Source organism: Nicrophorus vespilloides, unplaced genomic scaffold, assembly GCF_001412225.1.
Source record: "Nicrophorus vespilloides isolate i.1.1-1 unplaced genomic scaffold, Nicve_v1.0, whole genome shotgun sequence".
In the NCBI taxonomy this organism is placed as follows: domain Eukaryota; kingdom Metazoa; phylum Arthropoda; class Insecta; order Coleoptera; family Silphidae; genus Nicrophorus; species Nicrophorus vespilloides.
Genome location: NW_017099545.1, coordinates 118,583 through 137,554, shown reverse-complemented (window position 1 = coordinate 137,554; position 18,972 = coordinate 118,583). Strand labels below are relative to the sequence as shown.

Here is an 18,972-nt window from a genome sequence, read left to right as displayed (position 1 = left end):
TATATTGTAACTGATTGATTTAGTTTTATGCGGTTTTAAAAAATTATGGAACGTATCCTTTATTTGTATACGTGTGTCTAGTCCTTTTTTGTGCGATTTATTTTTATGCGTTTTCCTGTGGAACGTATCTACCGCATAAAAAGAGAACCAAGTGTAAGTGTAAAATCAGCAATTAATAAGCGGCACAAAACGACCTTTACCTGTATTTTAATCAAATAAAATATGACCAAATTATATTATTTATAATTGTAAATATCTATAAAAAAAAAATTAATAAGAAATTCTATAATTAATTTTAAGTTTTATTTTGAACGAAACTCTTACATTCAATTTTTTTGTTACAATATCATATATAGTATGGTAATAAAATACTTCTTCTTTTAACTATTTGTGAGTGTGTTGTTATGTAGGAACTTCAAGGAAATAAGAAATGCGGCGCGGAAAACAATTTGTATCCGTGACGTTGAAACATTCCGGGACGATAATATTTTAATCACTTTTTATCGCTTTAATTAAAGTTTAATGTACGTTTTGATTCTCCGGCGACGGCGGCGGTAGAAGCATGAGACTAGTCGGGTCAAGTCAGGTGAATCCTGAGGACGATCGATGCCCGCCCCCCTCGCTTCCGCCACCAACCGTCTACTCCTACACCACCTTTAATTCCAGTCACGAGATGCTTCTATCCAACAAATTTTAATCTAAATAAATGTAATATTAAACCATGTAACAATCTTCAACATATATTAATTTCAACGTAAACGTACATATGAAAATTAATATAAGTTGAAATCTGTTACATAACTACAAATTGCTCATGCATATATAAATTTCTATTCAATTATGATTGCTTGTGTTATTTCATGAAATGAAACAAAGAAAATTGATTTTTTTTTATAAATAGATCCATCCACTAATGATTATATTTATAATTATTAAACAATTTAATAAATAATTTTCATATTTCTTCTAAGGGACACAAATTTATGTAAAATTTGATTTTAAACACACATTTACAAAAATATAATTATAAGGTTCACCCTGTATATAAAACCATGGAAATTCAACACGAAATATATAAGAAGCAGTGAAAAGAATGAGAATAGGGTATAATAAAATTTCGCGTTTAAATTACTCTGCGGGAGACAGGGAGGTCGTGGATGTATTAGGAACCGTCTGGGTTTATTGTAGCGTGCAAGCACACACACACTCTGAGATCCATTTCGTCTTATTCTCGATTGTATTTTTCGGTGGTCGTCCTTTTAACATAAACGTAGGAGAAATATGTTTGTGTATGTGTGTTTGCAAGGAATCCGGCCGAGCGGAAGTGAGTGTGTATTGTCGGCATAAATTCACCCTCAGTTTTCATATTTTTTGCTCCTCCTTTCTTTATTCCTTTCCTCCGTTTTGTTTCAAATTGAAAATTATATAAGGGATTTTATTATTTCCTCCGGCTCGCATGTATATAAGTAAGTCGTAACTAAAGCCGCTCCAGATTCAGCAGAATATTAAAAGATATTCGGCCTCGTACGTTACCGCACTTTATGCGATAATTATTTCGCAAAAATATACATTTCTCCTTCTCTCTGTATGAATGTGGCTAGTTTCTTCTTTTCTGGACTTCCTTTTCTTTCGTTTCGTGTAGCCGCGTGTATTTTATATTGGAATGCTTGGCTTTGGAGACGGCGACGGCGGTGGTGGAGTCGGAGGCGGCAGTAGCAGCAACGGCGGCGGTGTCACTAATCTGCAGGAGGGGGTTTGTGACGGTGTCCTGAACATGTGCTGCATGTGACAAGGATTAAGGATTTATGACGGTCCCGCTATATGTTATGTGTTGCGCCACCCCAGATACACCAGTTACTTTTTTTCCTCTCTCACTCTTTCTCTCTCGTTATTGCTGCTGCTGCTTCATCCACCCTTCGTCGCATGTAATTGAAATTATTTACGAAAAATTGGACCTACCCTCGTTAAAACTCCCTCTAATTACCGGCCATTTATCCATGTAACATCTTTTTTTGGCTCCGATCATCTATCGACTCGTTTACTCTGCCGAAAATTTATTTTGGGGGGATGGGAAGTGCTGTGTCCAACAATCATTACTACATACCGAACTAAATTTCAAAATAATTTATCACAATTTGTTACAAAAAAAAATACTCGTTTCTCTTCACGAAAAACAAAATGGAAATAGAAGTGCTGTGTCCAACAATCAAATTATTTGTTTTACTAATTTCTCACTTATTTCTTACATTTAAATTATTACAATTAATTAATATATGTAGATACGTTTTATTTAATTGATATAAAATTATAAAATTTAAAATAAAAATGTTTTCATCTCGTTTACTAGGTTAATTAAGTTTTTCCTTAATTATAGACTAATTGAAAACTTGGCGAAAGCGGAAAGAAAGTGGACCTAGAATGTAGTGTAAATTTATCAAAACTGGTGGGTCTGCATTCGATGGATTCCGGTTTCTTAAATCTATGAATAATTAATATCCGTTTTCCGGTGGACTTGGTAAGGAAAATGTAAGGGAAAGACACGCAAAAAAAATATAATGTATATAACCGAAGGGGTTTGCTGGAGGGTGGCGGAAATGTACCACCCGGACCAACGAAACGAGCGGTTAATTAATGCTGGCTTGCTTCGAGTGTTCCGAATTGGAACCACGGCTTCTGCAGGTAATTACATAGAAACTGTGCAAAAAGGGACGAAGGACGAACGGGCGCTCGCTCGCTCGTTACTCCCACCAAATTTAACCGGATCGATTCCATACAATTTATAACTCGACGCACACTTCCTGTTCTCTTCTACTGTTCTACTGTTTCTTAGGGTCTTGTGTGTCCAACCCAACCACTATTGATTCTAATTAGTATTAAATTATACTAGAGAAACACAAACAGTTTCGTTCTCTATGCGTACTGTCGTGGCCGACCAATTTATTGTCATCTATTGTATAACTAATATGTATATTTGTTAAGGCCATGACTTTCCTCTTAATTATTACAAATCATATTTAATGTATCCATCAAATATACAAACGGATACGTGATTATTTAGAATAAATTTTGGAATATTCTGAACGACGATTACACATTAAATCGTATAGTTGCGTCTATTGCATCACCACTTCTGCAGCCCCTAAATATTTGGGCAGGATCATAAAACTTAGATAAAGAAACGGTTGTGTTTCACAGGCAGCCCCTTTTTGAAATGAACACATTTTTGTATTATATAATTTAGTCTTAGCTAAGGTGTCGAACCGAGAGGAAGTCTTAGCTAAAGGGTCGAACTGAGAAGTTGGTCTTATTTGGAGAGTCCAAGGAAGAGCACTTACTTCATAAACACTAACTTAAGAGGAGAATGTAACTCTTAGTTAATAATACCTGAGATCAACTATTGTATAGTTGACTTTTCAATAAAACTACAATCTATACAATAAAACTAATTAAGAATATTGCATTTAATATTCATAAACCCCTCTAAGACTCCGCAACGATATAACTACGAGATAATCCACGGTGTCCAAGGATTTCTTAACCCTGTGACACGACAGTACAATAGAAAATTTTATATTATGCATATTTATTTAAATTTATTAAAGTGCAAAATAGTACTTTTCTAAGAATTTGTATATCATCTGCAAGTGCATTTTTATCTTTAGGAATATATTACATAGAATCAACGCTAATTAACATTAAAATATCCTTAACATCCTATTTCTTTTGGAAAAGTTTATATAAAACATATTTGTCCAATGTTCAAAATAATAACTTTGTATTTCTAGTATTTGATGTAGTGCATTTATCATAATAAATTGTAGTCTATAATTACTTTTCTGTGAGTGGGTGTAAAGAGATATCATCTATAACGATATTTGTATCTCTGGAAGTAAATCAATTTTATCTAAATCCGTTTATACTAAAAATAAATCTGGTGCAGTATATCACCTGAAGAACGTGCGTGTTATTGTGTGTGTATGTATTAAAATAGGAGAAGACGGAAGTGGGGAAAATAAATAATTGGATATTCGATGGATGGAAGGTATCGGAATAAATAGGACGGAGGCCAATAAATTTGTCCCAGACGGTGCACATAACAATAAATCTTCTCCTCTCTCTCTCTCTCTCTTTTATTCCCATTCTCTCTTAGAAATCATTTCTGGATGTAAGGAAGAGGAGGACGCGGATGAAGGGATCTCCGCAGGGATGCAAATTCCGTCCGGTAATTGATTGAGAGATTTATATCTGCGATGCTCGTCTGCCCCATCTTCGATTTCGATTTTATTTTGCCGTTTCCGCGTTTCGATATTAAGGTCATCCGCTTCTTCTATTTCCGCGTGAGTTGGAGTTGGAGATGGATATGGACAGGCTAAACCTGATGTTGAAAGAGAAGGAGAGAGAGGAATGCCACCTCAAAGTGATCCAATTAACTGCAGACGTGAACCGTCAAACCCAAACTCCATCGCACACACCTGACTAATTCTGATGGCACAGTGCCACACATGTGACACACACACACACGAATTATCTCCACACAAAACCACAGATAATATAAAAAAAACAACACATCCATCCACGATGATTACCATGCATCCATCCAGTATCATCTTACTGTTGTTACAACAGTCGGTTATAAATAAGAAAAGGGGAATGAACGTGTTTCGTGTTACAGAAAAATAGATTGATACATATGTTAAGGCGTACTTGATGAAATGAAACGAAATGCCGTTTTCTAAATTAAGTTGCTATGCGGATGAGAGAGCGAGGGAAAGAAAAAATGTACACAACTTAAACTAATAAATAACGCGGTGGACGTGCGTTATAGCAAGCAGATTTTCTTCATTCTCTCGCAAATAAATTACCGTGACAAAATAAAAATTCCTAAGATAATATTCTAAATACCTACGGTTTTGTTTATTTCTGTTACTCTTTCACACGCGTAACAAATATAAAACATATTTTTTTATGTTGAAAGTCAGAACATTTTATATTATTTTGCTTTAATTAGTGTAACTAATAGAATAATGAAATGAAGTGAACGAATTTTACAAAAAAAAACAAGCATTTGAAAATGAGTATTTGCATTTTAATAAAATTTTCGACTACTAGAAAAGATAGAATAAATATTGAACATGGAAATTAAAGTTAAATATCTAGGTGTTAATAGATACTTGTTAAAAGTATTGTAGTTCTCCTTGTTTGTCTCTAATCTATAGTCAAAACTTAAGTAAAATTCAGCCTCGAAAAATCAGTGTCTTCACATTTTGATAAATTTCTCGATTACTGGAATAGATATAATAAATATTGAATATGGAAATTAAAGCTTTATATCTATAAGTTAATAGATACGTGTTGAAAATTTTGTAACTCTGCTTGTTTGTCTCTAATCTATAGTCAAAGCTTAAGTAAAATTGAGCCTCGAAAAATCAGTGTCTTCACATTTTGATAAATTTCTCGATTACTGGAATAGATATAATAAATATTGAATATGGAAATTAAAGCTGAATATCTAGGGGTTAATATATATATCTGTTGAAAATATTGTAGCTCTGCTTGTTTGTCTCTAATTTATAGTCAAAACTTAAGTAAAGTTAGGCCTCGAAAAAGCAGTGTCTGTACATTTTGATAAATTTCTCGATTACTGGAATAGATATAATAAATATTGAATATGGAGATTAAAGCTGAATATCTAGGGATTAATAGGTATATGTTGAAAATAATGCAGCTCTGCTTGTTTGTATCTAATCTATAGTCAAAACTTAAGTAAAGTTAAGACTCGAAAAAGCAGTGTCTGCACATTTTGATAAATTTCTTGATTATTGGAATGGATATAATAAATATTTAATATGGAAATTAAAGCTGAATATCTAGGGATTAATAGATACCTGTTGAAAATATTGTAGCTCTGCTTGTTTGTCTCTAATCTATAATCAAAACTTAAGTAAAATTGAGACACGAAAAAGCAGTGTCTTTACAGTTTGATAAATTTCTCGATTACTGGAATAGATATAATAAATATTGAATATGAAAATTAAAGATGAATATTTAGGTGTTAATAGATACTTGTTGAAAGTATTGTAGTTCTGCTTGTTTGTCTCTAATCTATAGTCAAAACTTAAGTAAAATTTATCCTCGAAAAAGCAGTGACTTCACATTTTGATAAATTTCTTGATTACTGGAATAGATATAATAAATATTGAACATGGAAATTAAAGCTGAATATCTAGGGGTTAATAAATAGGGGTTGAAAATATTGTAGCTCTGCTTGTTTGTCTCTAATCTATAGTCGAATCTTAAGTAAAGTTAAGCCTCGAAAAATCAGTGTTTTCACATTTTGATAAATTTCTCGATTAGTAAATTAGTAAAGTAAATTTTTAAACTTGACTAATCAAATTTATTGTATATAATTTTCAATTATCGTTTAATTTGTAAATTTCTCTCGGATTGTACCTCAAATTGTAAATAGATCATAAGGGTTTATGTTTATATACTGTGATAAGTTGTAGCAAACGTTTTTAATGCTATCCGCTTTGGTACTCAGTTCATCAATCAATTAAATGGGTTTTTAGGTTGATTCCTCTCCTGCTGTTTTATGCAGGAGGACAGCAATTATCGGGATTACATTTGAGAGACAGAAGGTATGGGGGCGGGGAGGCATTATTTGCGTTCCGCTTTAATGGCGGCAATAAAAGTAATTCATACAGCCTCCCATTGGGAAAGGAAGCTCGAAGGATTTCTCATTAACAAAGTGGAAAAGCTGCCGGTTTTTCTGTATTGTCTGTATGCAATGATAGGAATCTCTGCATCGGATGAAAACAAAAACAAAAAAAAATAAAGAGAGAGACAGGAACGCATAAAACCTGGGATTGTCGGACAAATCCAGTCATCATACATTTATGCAGCCGCCCCATATTTGTTTTTCTCTCTCGTCGTTTTAATTGTGGATTAATTTAACGGACGGATAAACGCGACGATTAAGTTGTAAATTAAATCCGATGATATACACTTTCTCTGTCTGTCTCATTTTAACATACGTCGAATCAACGAACCTACGCTTATATAAATACTCGCATCTTTTTGGGTCGTAACCGTGAATTACGCGAAGCGACGCAATCTGAACGGTATTTCTGAGTTTTCCACGAAACCTATTATTATTCGGATTAATTTTAGTTGTAAACAACTAAGGAGGTCCTCCTGCTGCAGTCCAGTCGTAGGAGGAAGACGTGGATTATCCGCCACTTTCGCATGACCGTAAATAACTCCATCAGTGTTCTATGACTTTTACTACTTTCCTTGTTCTTGCATCTTTCTTTACCTTCTCCTCCGCCTCCTCTCTTTATGCCGGAACACGCGAACTCTTTAATTTATAGCACATAAAGAGGAATTCAACTTTTAAATCGCGTAAATTTAGCAAAAGAAACGATTCATATCTTGAAAATCCCCATCATCTATAAGAAAAAAAACACTGTATACATATCAGACAGATTGTTTACATTCTCTACACTTATTTTGACATCCACTCCATTCCGAATGTTTATTTTTCCTACCAGTTTTCATTCCAACTTACAAACGTAATTCTATCAAATTTCTACAATATTTGATTTATCTATACAATTTCCAAAAAAAATACAATTAAAAAAAAACTTTACTATAACATTTATTTATCTAAATTCTATTGTAAATTACTAATTAAATATACTAGTTTAGAATTAAACTTGCTGCATTAATTATTCTCACAACGAGTCCAACAAGTGGTTACGTGATAAATGGCAAGATTCTAAAGATATCAAGTTATTTTCTCTATTAACACTAATTATAATTAACTCTAATTATAAATATAAAAAAAAATCGAAAAAATCTACAGTAAATAATTACTGAAATACCAAAAAATATATTTTTTTTTAAATTTACAATAAACAATTTGAAAAACAGAATTCTTAAAACTCAAATGTTATGAAATTTTCTGTAAATAATATCGAAAAATCTTAAATTAGCGAAATTCATTAAAAAAAAAAAAAACATTACGTTGAGCTACGCAATTAACAGTTGGATGATGGAGCAAAGTTCTCCGATTGTTACAATACATTTTTTTTTTCTATGTGACTTCTTCGATTTTCGGTGTGGCGATAACAAAAGGCCCGAGTAATACCCGAGGGCGGTTGCGAATAAATGGGAGTCGATTAAAACAAAACAATTGGAACAAAAGCCTTCTCTTTCTTTCTTTGCTAAAGTCAAACAAAAAAAAACGAACATAATTTATGAACTCCTCAAAGACTTTGGAAACGAAGTTCGTCGCGGATTCAAAACTTCCAATTTCCTATTATTACCTATACATAAACACACAACAACAACAACAAAGAGGCGCGCAAATAAAGTACATCTCCGAACTTCGTCGAAAACTTCCAGATAATTGCCTTCTTTCAATATTATTATTTGTTTATCTCGTCGACAATGGATCTTTCGCAGCCGATTTAGTACTTGAAGCGAACTTTGTCCGGCATTTACGATCCACCAAAACAATAAACCCGAGCATAATACAGCGAAATAAAGAATAATAATCGATCATCCATTATTTAAACTTTGCATTGAATATACTAATAAATTTTCATTCCCCTTTTTTTTTCTTTCTCTAAATATTCGCGAGTTACGGTTAACGATTAATAAATTTGGAAATTAAGTAGGCTCATAAAATAATTTGTTTATTTTCGTCTGCGATTTGTGAACTCGCCCGTTCTTTTTATTTTATAGCAAAAAGCAATATCGTGCACGTTAATATTTGCATTCTTCGGGTTAAAAATACCGGCCAACTGTTTACCTTTCTTTATACGTTATTTATTTCCACGAAGTTTTATTACTTCTGTGAATTACGTTCACATTCTTTTTATATTTTTCAATTTCTTGAAGCTTTGATCTTGAAAACTGCAATACTTATTTATTTTGTTCACTGATTAATTGGTTACTTTTTTTCTGCAATTTCACTTCATAAAAATAACTGTATTTTGCAGACATTATAAAATTACAAATATTATTTTTGACAAAATAAAATTCTATAATGGATATTTGGAAAATTTCAACTGAATACGTATGGAAACATTCTTGTTTATAATATAAACTGAAAGATGTAAAAAAAATATTATTTTTAGAATTTTTGATCTACTTTCTTTTTGCAAATTTTGATAATTTCTACATAAATTTTACACTTTAGTAATTTGCATTTAATTGGTGTAATATTATAAGGTATAATAATATAATTTGAAGATTTGAATTGAAATTTTTGATAAACTATGAATATTTTACTAAATATTTTCAAAATTTATTTTTTAACTGTGAATTTTTTGCACTAATTTTAACAAATCTGAACGTCTTTAGAACTAGTATGTTTTTATTTTTCTAATTGTAATATTTTTCAACTTTATTTTTAAATATTTATTATAAAACAGTTAATAAAAAACAAAATGTATTGTTTAAATTAGATTTGGTGGTACTTAAAAAATATTCATAATTGAAACGATTTGAGAATCTGGTGAAATTTTTTCTAATTGTATATTTTCTTGCAATTAATTTTAATTCATTTGTTATGAAAAAGTTGAATATTTATCAAATTTGGTGATAATTTTTAATGAAATAAAAATCATAATCCTAACGTTTTGAAAAATTCAACAATTTTTCATAACTTTTCTCAAATTATATTTTTTACACCTAATTTTTGCTAAATTTGGGAAGATTTGTTAGGAAACAGTTGATGTCAATGTGGTGTATTATTTTGTAATTAGATTTTGGTAGTCATTTGAATGTATTTTTGGTGTAAATTTGTGGGAAAGTTTGGGTAATGGGAATACTTTCCTATAATAGATATTTGGAAAATTTCAACTGAATACGTATAGAAACATTATAAACTGAAAGATGTAAAAAAAATATTATTTTCAGTATTTTTGATCTACTTTTTTTTTTGCAAATTTTGATCATCTCTACATACATTTTACACTTTAGTAATTTGCATTTAATTGGTGTAATATAATATAATTTGAAGATTTGAATTGAAATGTTTGATAAACTATGAAAATTTTACTAAATACTTTCAAAATTTAATTTCTAACTGTATTTTGTGAAACTTGATGAATTATTTGCACTAATTTTCACAAATCTGAACGTCTTTAGAACTGTATGTTTTTATTTTTCTAATTGTAATATTTTTCAACTTTTCTTTTTAAATATTCATTATAAAACAGTTAATAAAAAACAAAATGTATTGTTTTAATTAAATTTGATTTTCATAATTCGAACGAATTGGAACCTGATGAACTTTTTTCTAATTGTATATTTTTTGCACTTAATTTTAACTAATTTGTTATGAAACAGTTGAATATTTATCAAATTTGGTGGTAATTTTTTAATGAAATAAAAAATTCAACAATTTTTCAAAACTTTTCTCTTATTTTATTTTTGCACTTAATTTTTGCTAAATTTGGATAGATTTGTTAGGAAACAGTTGATGTGTATGTTTTTGTAATTAGATTTTGGTGGTAGTTTGAATGTATTTTTGATGTAAATTTGTGGGAAAGTTAGGGTAATGGGAAGAAGAGGTCTGCGAATGTTTGGGAAGCCGGGGTTTTGTTGTAAGTTGTAAATGTTAACGTAAATTAGGCAGGTATCTTGATGTGGAAGTTTTGATTGGCGTTGCGGAGGTTTGGAGCGTCGAAATGAGCGTCGACGCCGTTTCGAGGAAAGAGCGACGAGGGAAGAAATTATGAAGAAAAATGGGAATAATTTAGGGAGCGCAGTGTAATTCCACAAATGTCGCCCAATTAAGAGTTTGATGATAAATCCGGCAATTAGGGTGGCCGAGCGCATAAGGTGTGCGACCCATACATAACGTTCAATTAAGAGACTGTCGTGGATTGGCTGCGGCTGTATTATTCCGTTAAAGCTAAAAGCTAAAGGAGACCCATTAATTCATAAATTAAGAACAAAACGCATCCGCGGTTCCGCGCAAATTTTATTTTCACTCTTTTTTTTTGTTTGAATTAAGGGTGGTTTTTGGATGATGATGATGATGTTGGTTCGTGCGTCGGATGAAGGGGGTGCAGCAACGGCGGTGGCGGCTCCGGTTCTGCGGCGGAGATATCGTGAAACTTTTAAAACGGTGCATTACGTTTTACATACAAGAGCACTCAAAAACCCCTCGCGCCACCACCTTTTCCAACTTTTCAACTCGTCGACGACACATACAGTTGGCGATGCAAGAGGAAGGAAGTGGCGCCAACCGAACAAAACAACGGGAAAAAAAAAGACAAAAGCGAAACAAAAAAAAGTGGCATCATCCCCTTTCTCAGGGTGCGTGCAGCGGCAGCTTCTTCTTCCCCTAACCCGAAAATCCAGGAGACGAGCGGCCGCAAAATTGGGGAAGGACCTAAGAACTTCTTGCGGCTACCCCAAATCGCCTTGGCTTCTCTCCACCACCCTCCGCTTCTGCACGGCTTTTATTTACCAGTTCAACCCTCCCTTTGTTATCGCTGATAATAGGAAATTCCCGACGTTATGAACTTCTAAACTCGGACAACTTTCAGTTACTCCAACACACCTGCATCAATCCAAAACAAAAATTTGAAGAAAAAAAAAACAATAAAATTTTCATAATTTTGTTGTCAAACTAAATAACTATGCAATTATTAATATTTCTGTTTAAATGAAACTTATTTAATTAATTTTAAATTAAGTTTTATTTAATTATAAAAATATCAATTAATATAATTTTCTTTTGAAACAATTATTGAACAAAATTTCGTTTTCTTTTTTCTTTCAGTGCGGTAAAAAGCTCATGGATGGATATTCTGGAACTTAAAGTTAGTCCTTCCACCAAAGGCACCAAAACAAACCAAAAGTGAGTACATACATTGCATCAAATACTAAAACTATGTTTTCACTTCACGGACATTCTCTATTCACGTTCACGAATCGGATCCGCGTGAAGACGTGCGCATTTTCGATCACCTCTGCAAAACAATTGGCCACGTTCCAGCATCTTCATCTTCAAAGCGCCGCGTAATTCCTGGACACACGTTACAGGCGTATCGAAGAAAAACAAGAGTAGAAAAAAAAGAGGAGATTGGAAAGTTTCTCTTTGATCCTCCCATCCATAATTCTCAAAACGACACATCCCATTAAACAATCAAAACATAACTTCATACATTTTCATCACAATCTTCGACCTGACAAACTTATCCTAAAAATACTTCAATAACGTGATTATTCTTGTTTCTTTACATGTTTATAATTATAATTTTAAGTGCATTGCGAGTAAATTTTATTAACTTATTTTCGCGTTTTTAAGAAATTACAAAATACAAAGTTTATCCATTAAAAATGTATGAAAATACTTGATTTTTACATTCAATTCGGTCAATAATTTTAACTTACAATTTCATTTAAATTTAGAATTTAAATATTATTATAATTGCAACTTTTGTCTTTTATAAAAAAGAATCCATTAATTGAAAAATTTTCCAATTTTTAATATGAATTACGTGAATATTCTTGTTTCTTTACAGGTTTATAATTATAATTTTAAGTGCATTGCGAGTAAATTTTATTAACTTATTTTCGTATTTTTAAGAAATTACAAAATAAAAAGTTTATCCATTAAAAATGTATGAAAATACTTGATTTTTAAATTAAAGTCGGTCAATAATTTTAACTTACAATTTTATTTAAATTTAGAATTTAATTATTATTATAATTGAAACTTTTATAAAAAAGAATCCATTATTTGAAAAATTTTCCAATTTTCAATATGATTTACTTTTAACTTTCAAATTTCCATAAAAAAATCTGATTTGTAAAATTTTCCAATTTTCAATATCATTTACTTTTGACTTTCAAATTTGCATAAAAAATATGATTTTAAATTAGTTAATTAAATTGGAACAAGGCATGATTCATTTTCATTTCTAATATATGTTTTTTTTCGCAAATTTTTAATTTTATGTAATGAATTAAAAAATTTAAATTGGCATATTTTCTCAAACAAATTGTGTTTCCTCTTTACGATTTACTCCTTCATTAAAGAATGTTTTAATATATTGAACAATACACATATTTGATGAAGATGATTTTTGATTCATGGATCGATCAAGTTAATGATCTTGATCATTGAGTACGTTTTAATAGTTTTCGGAATGTTATAGCAATTTGGTGAGTGTCTCGTTAAACGTTGGACGTGGTAAATGGCAGAACGAAGCACCTTTTCGGCCTGTAATTAGTTGGGTGAGGGTGGAAAGTTTTCGGCGGAAAGTTGCAGAGGCGTGAAAAATTGCCGGGCATTAATTGGTCGGACGCGCGATGGGAATTTATGATGGGTCCGAAAAGGTGGGAATTGAAACGTGAATAATTCAGCGGGGAAAAACGTATTTACCAAACTGTACAAAGCATCCACACACACACATTTCCAAACTAAAAACAGAAACTAACAAAAAAAAAAAAATCCAATTACCCAAATGGATTTGCTCGAAACTGGAAAGAATATTATTATCAATTAACCTTTTCGAAAAACTCTTGTATATAATTATGTGTTTTTTTTTTGAGGGGTGTAAATAAGAGTTGTCTTTTTGTTGTGTTGCTCTCTTCTGGCGTGCAAATTTGATTAGGTAAATGCGCAAAGTTTAATTCGGTGGATTTCCATTTCCAGATGGTAATTAGAGATTAAGTTAATCGAGTTTGAATGCATGTTTTGCTTCGCTCTCTCCACCGCATCTGCGACCGTGTCGAACCGTGTGTTCTGGCGTGTTGTCGTGGCTTTTCGCATCCCAGAAAATTGGTTAGGTTTTGCTCAAAAAATACTTTAAAAAAAAAAGGAAGGGTTTTCTCTCTTCTGTTGCTGTTGGGAATTGATTGGTGGATGTTGAGGGGGGATGTGAGAGGGTGCACAGCTGCAGCCACCTTCGATGATTGATTACGATCTAATTACATTATTCATTGGTGATTGACACCGACGGCGGCGGTAGCAGAACACACATGCTCTGCATGCTCCTCCTCGACCACCACTATTAGCCACTTTGCGGTCTGCCCAACTCCCTTATTATTCATTTTGCTCGATGCCACCCCCATCAAAACCATTACATAATTCAACTCATTACAACTAATTTACTGCTCTCACACACATCACTTCTTCAATCCCACGCAAACTAAATGTATTTAGTTGCTTCAAACATTTCCAAAAATTTTGAGCACGGATTACCAAACTTTTAGAAAACAGTTCAATTTACATATTTACAAAAAAAAATCATCATCTAAAGAATATCATTAACTATTTTTAGCAACTTTATGAAAATCCTTGTTCAATTTGTACTGTTAATGAACATTTTCATTGGTTTTGCAAATATTTTATAACAATAATGATAATTATTATATTTTATTTACTTCAACGTAGATTTTTGATTTAGTGGATTAGATTAGTAAATGTGGAGATTATTAAAAAACGCTTAGTGGACAAAAAACTCCGGTATATTCGATTCGATTTCGTCGAAGACACAAACATACGCGTATTGTAAATGAATAATGCATAGATTTTACATGTTCATTTGCATTTTGCTTTGTTCCTTTTATATTCATCGTTTCATGTAGAAAATAAGTTAATATTGTTTTAATAACGAATATCTGCATAATATTGTTACGTTTTGATGTTAAATGCTAAGATTATAGAATGGTTTAGTTTATCTGTTAATTATTTAGCTTTAACAGAAAATTGATATTGAAAATTTCATATTAATTGAGATTTGCATACAATATAAACCCATTTTTATGTCAACTTTTTTATAAAAAGAGCCATTTTTCTATATTGACTGGGAGCCGCATATCATCTTTGCTTATGAGATTAATCCATTAAAGCTTACGCGATTTCTTATCAAAAGAGCCACGGATTGCCGATCCCTAATTTGAAGCATTCACGCAAATTGCAAACGTTATGTATTTCAGCCAATTATTAATATAATTAATAGTGAAAATGTGATATAAAAACATTTTTTTTTATGTAATTCGGTTGAATTTTTTTTTGATTGAATTTCGTGCAAAAATTTCAATTCTCCGCAAAAGGTTTGTTGCAGCAGCACCGGCGCTCTCGAAAACACGCGCCCTCACGTGTTATGTGAGTAATTCGGCCGGATTCAAAACATAACTCGTCCATTTCAGCGAATTACAGAGGGACGTGAATTATTTACGGAGCGTAGAGAGAACTGCAATGCGCCGCATTAGCGCATCCACCCTTTATTTTCCCTGCTGCTTTCTTCATCAATTTCATCAACCGAAATCCCGTCACCTCTAATGTAATATATACATCATTCATTCATATGTTCGTCCGATCATGCACGTATTTTCCTTCTCTTTTCTTTTCTTGCCGTCGCGAAAATATTTATATGAAGACGGAGGTTTCATTTATATATTGCGTTTTTCCTGCGCTTTATGAAATATTAAGCTTCCCGATATGCTAAGCCCTTGCGGATTTCGCATTTTCTTTGCCGGATTTTTGCTTCCCGCAATAAAAACATACATCCCCCATCAATTTCAATCTATCTTCTAATATAATGTGACTTTCCCTCGGAATCGCGCAATTCTATGTTTACATGCAGCTTATACGCATTTTTCGTAAATTTAATAAACTTTTCGATGTCAACAATCATATAACGAAAAATCTAATATGAATCAAGAAGAATAAATGGGTAAAACACATCAAATTAAATATAATTCATTTGGACAAAAATAATATTAATAATTATAAACATTTTCATATTATTTAAGAAGAAAATTGATAAAATTAATATAATTAATATTTTCTAAATTTCAATAACTTTAACTTTAAAAAAAAATATATTTTTATGAACTTTGCAGAAACATAGAAAAACTATAATATTTTCTTTAATCAATACCTGGAAATTAAAAATTTTAAGTTGGTCAATAATTTGTTTTATTAAAATTCAACAAAAAATCTAAGATTAGAAATGATTAGTAAATTTAATAAACTTTTGCAATTTCAAGAAATTTGAAGGGAATTCAACAAAATATTCAAAGCATACAACTAAATATTAACCAATTAATTTGCTAATAACCAATAAGGATTATTTCCTTTAACATCAACTAAAAATACTCAAAACTTGATTAACTTAATATGTAAATTTAATAAACATTTCAATGTTAATACATATTAACGTACGTCGAATTTTGAATAAACTATAGTAAATACAATTGAATTAGACATGTTCTTTTATTAATAAACAAATAATAATGAGCTTTTATGACATTCTAATTTGTATTAATGTATAAAACAAATTGTTTTGTGTTATTTTTCAATGAAATTAAATTAATTAAGTGATTTTCGAGAAAAACAAGTAATAAAGATCATAAAATTATAAAAAAATATATTGTTAAGATTATAAACAATTAAAAAATAAATATTTTTCTCTAATAGATCTTAATTATTAAAATGTACTGTATTTTTGATACTAAGAGTTTTTGACAATTGAAAAATGTTAATCAAAGATATTTCGATATATTCTGAATGCAGTCTTGGTATGAATGAGGACAAATGATTAAATATGAAGGTTGCATAATGTTTTATGGAGGAGGATGGAGAAAATTGCATTGTTGGTTTGTTGGGAAGAGGAGACAAAAGGACCGTCTCCGATCGAAATGAAATACCTGAAATCCATTTTCTCGAACAATTTAGAAATTGGTAGAAGGAAGAGTGGAAGTGCATCTCGCAGTTACTTTAATACGGAATAAAAATGTGTACGTGAATGTTCACAGTGGGTTCGATCTGCCTGAAGGTACAAAAGATGCTGAGGGGAATCACCCCACAGTTTATATGTGTGCTGTCTGTGTATGTATATGATTGTGTGCATGTGTGTTCGCAAAAAAAAGTCCTGACATCGGCGATTGCCTTTTGTTTAAATTGATTCGGCAGGCAGCGGAATTTAATACCAGAGAAACTCCGCAGCGACGTAATTGTGAAACAGAGGGCTGAAAAGCTCTGAAAAGGGCGAGAATGGTGGATTTCGGGGGGGGGGGAACTTCCGGTTCCCATCCCCTCTACGACCCCCGGAGATCCGATTAAACCCACCCCCCTTCACCCCGAGTCTACAGCGATTTGTTTAAAATGAATAGGGCCCAATCAACAAAGGCCGCCCTTGATTCCGAATCGACGTTCGCACTCGCAAAAATAATAACGGCTGCATTCTTCTTCCGTTCCCACCAAATGTCCTCTCTTTCACACTCGTGCCGGTTTTTCCACCCACACAATTTACCGTAACACATTTTCCGGATGTCCGGTCAATTTCGCAGCGCCGCGAAAAATAGTCGCCCATTAATTCGCATTATTAATTTCCGCTTGATTTTTAAATAATCGTTTTTTTTTTGTATATATGTGTGTTCATTTCTCTCTCTTTCGCTCTGCATCATACAATTTTTTCGGTCTGCTGATGAGCGGTAATTTGTTCGACGATCGATGACGCCCATTTCGGTTTTGTTGCGCCGCGCAAAAATTTGCCCTCATTTTTCTCACTCTCTTGATCTCTATTTGTTTTTTTTTTTCATGTTTTTCATGTTTCAAAGTTATTCGACTTTGTCAACTCTGCAAGTGAATACGCATTGAAAGTCCGCTGCTTCCCAATTAGCGAGCAAACTTCTTCTTCTATTTTATTTTTTTATAATTACGACAATTTCAATTCTTGCGCAAACAAACCGTAGAGCCTTCAAAGAAACTACAAACTTCATCATAAAAATATCTCCTCTTTTTATTTATTTATGTAAACTTGTAGTTTGTCGCTTTAAACTCACGAAATAATTACTTTGAAATTTATACCAGCAAAGCGTATTTTATTTCAGTTTCCCTAAACATTATTAATGCAGTTAAAAAGAACAACTGGACTATTTCGTTCTAGATTGATGTAATATAAAGTAGTATAAAATTGCAGTCTTTATTGAAATCAATTAAGACAATTAGTGTAGAATTTTTCAATTTTTTTAAATCTTGAATAAAAAATATAAATCAAATAATTATTGTTGTTAATTTTTCAAATTGAAATATGAAAATATTTGATTGTTTATTATATTACAAACATTCGTTGAGTAAATAAAACTTGGATTTTCGTGTGACCATATTTTTGATGTAGAGAATAAAGTTAAGGTAGTTGTGGTAGTTGAAAGGCATAAAGTGTGCAGTGTATTAAAGTAAATGGAAATGAGCGGAGAGAAGCGACCGTAAAGAAGTAAACGTATCAATTTAATAAACAATAAAATTCGAAACTAATATCGTTTCGGTAATGCAACGCGCTTCATTTCCATGAATTAAAAATTTAAAATTCATGTATTGCAGAGGGAAGGAAAGGCCGCCTCGCTTTATAAGAACGTTCTATCTCTGGGCGTGTGTGTGTGTGTGTGCACGAGGATTTTCAACGTGAAAAGGATGTAAAAAGGATATGTTGAGGGAGAAAGAAGGAAGGAGGATATACACATATAAGTTGTTTGAGTACTTTTTCCCTTCTCTGCGAAATGAAGTTTCACATTCGGTTATAAAAGGCTCTTAGTTCTGGGGTATGTAGCCCGGGCGTCGCGACGCTTACCTACATTAAGATAAACTTTTGCGCGTATTTCCCGGATTATATTGAAGGGAAGAAAAAAACGAGAGAAGAGGGCGAAGGTGGGGCTCTCTCATGGGGCACACCAATAAAACCGAAAAAAAAATCACCACCACATCTCACGGAAATCATAACACTAAAGTAGATGACAATAGTTGAGTGGTTTATAATGAAAATGGTGAAGATAAACTCAGATCATCGCATTTTGAGTACTTCAATAATTTTATAAAGAATTCTGCTAAATATTTTCAATGCAAATCCTTTCATTACTGCAAATTTTCAATATATTTGAAGTATAATTTATATAATAAATAAATAAATACTTAGAAATTGATATAGTTTTGTTCCT

At 31.9% G+C, this 18,972-nt stretch overlaps 1 protein-coding gene across 3 annotated transcripts in view; it reads left to right on the top strand.

The window, feature by feature from the left end:
* The window catches only part of LOC108564707, a gene marked incomplete at its 3' end in the record, with an annotated part of 148,317 nt that overhangs the window by 18,945 nt on the left and 110,400 nt on the right, over positions 1 to 18,972 (top strand). For all 3 annotated transcript variants that reach the window (XM_017923804.1, XM_017923806.1, XM_017923805.1), the window contains 1 exon segment: positions 11,804 to 11,881. In XM_017923804.1, coding sequence (XP_017779293.1) covers positions 11,804 to 11,881 — 78 coding nt within the window.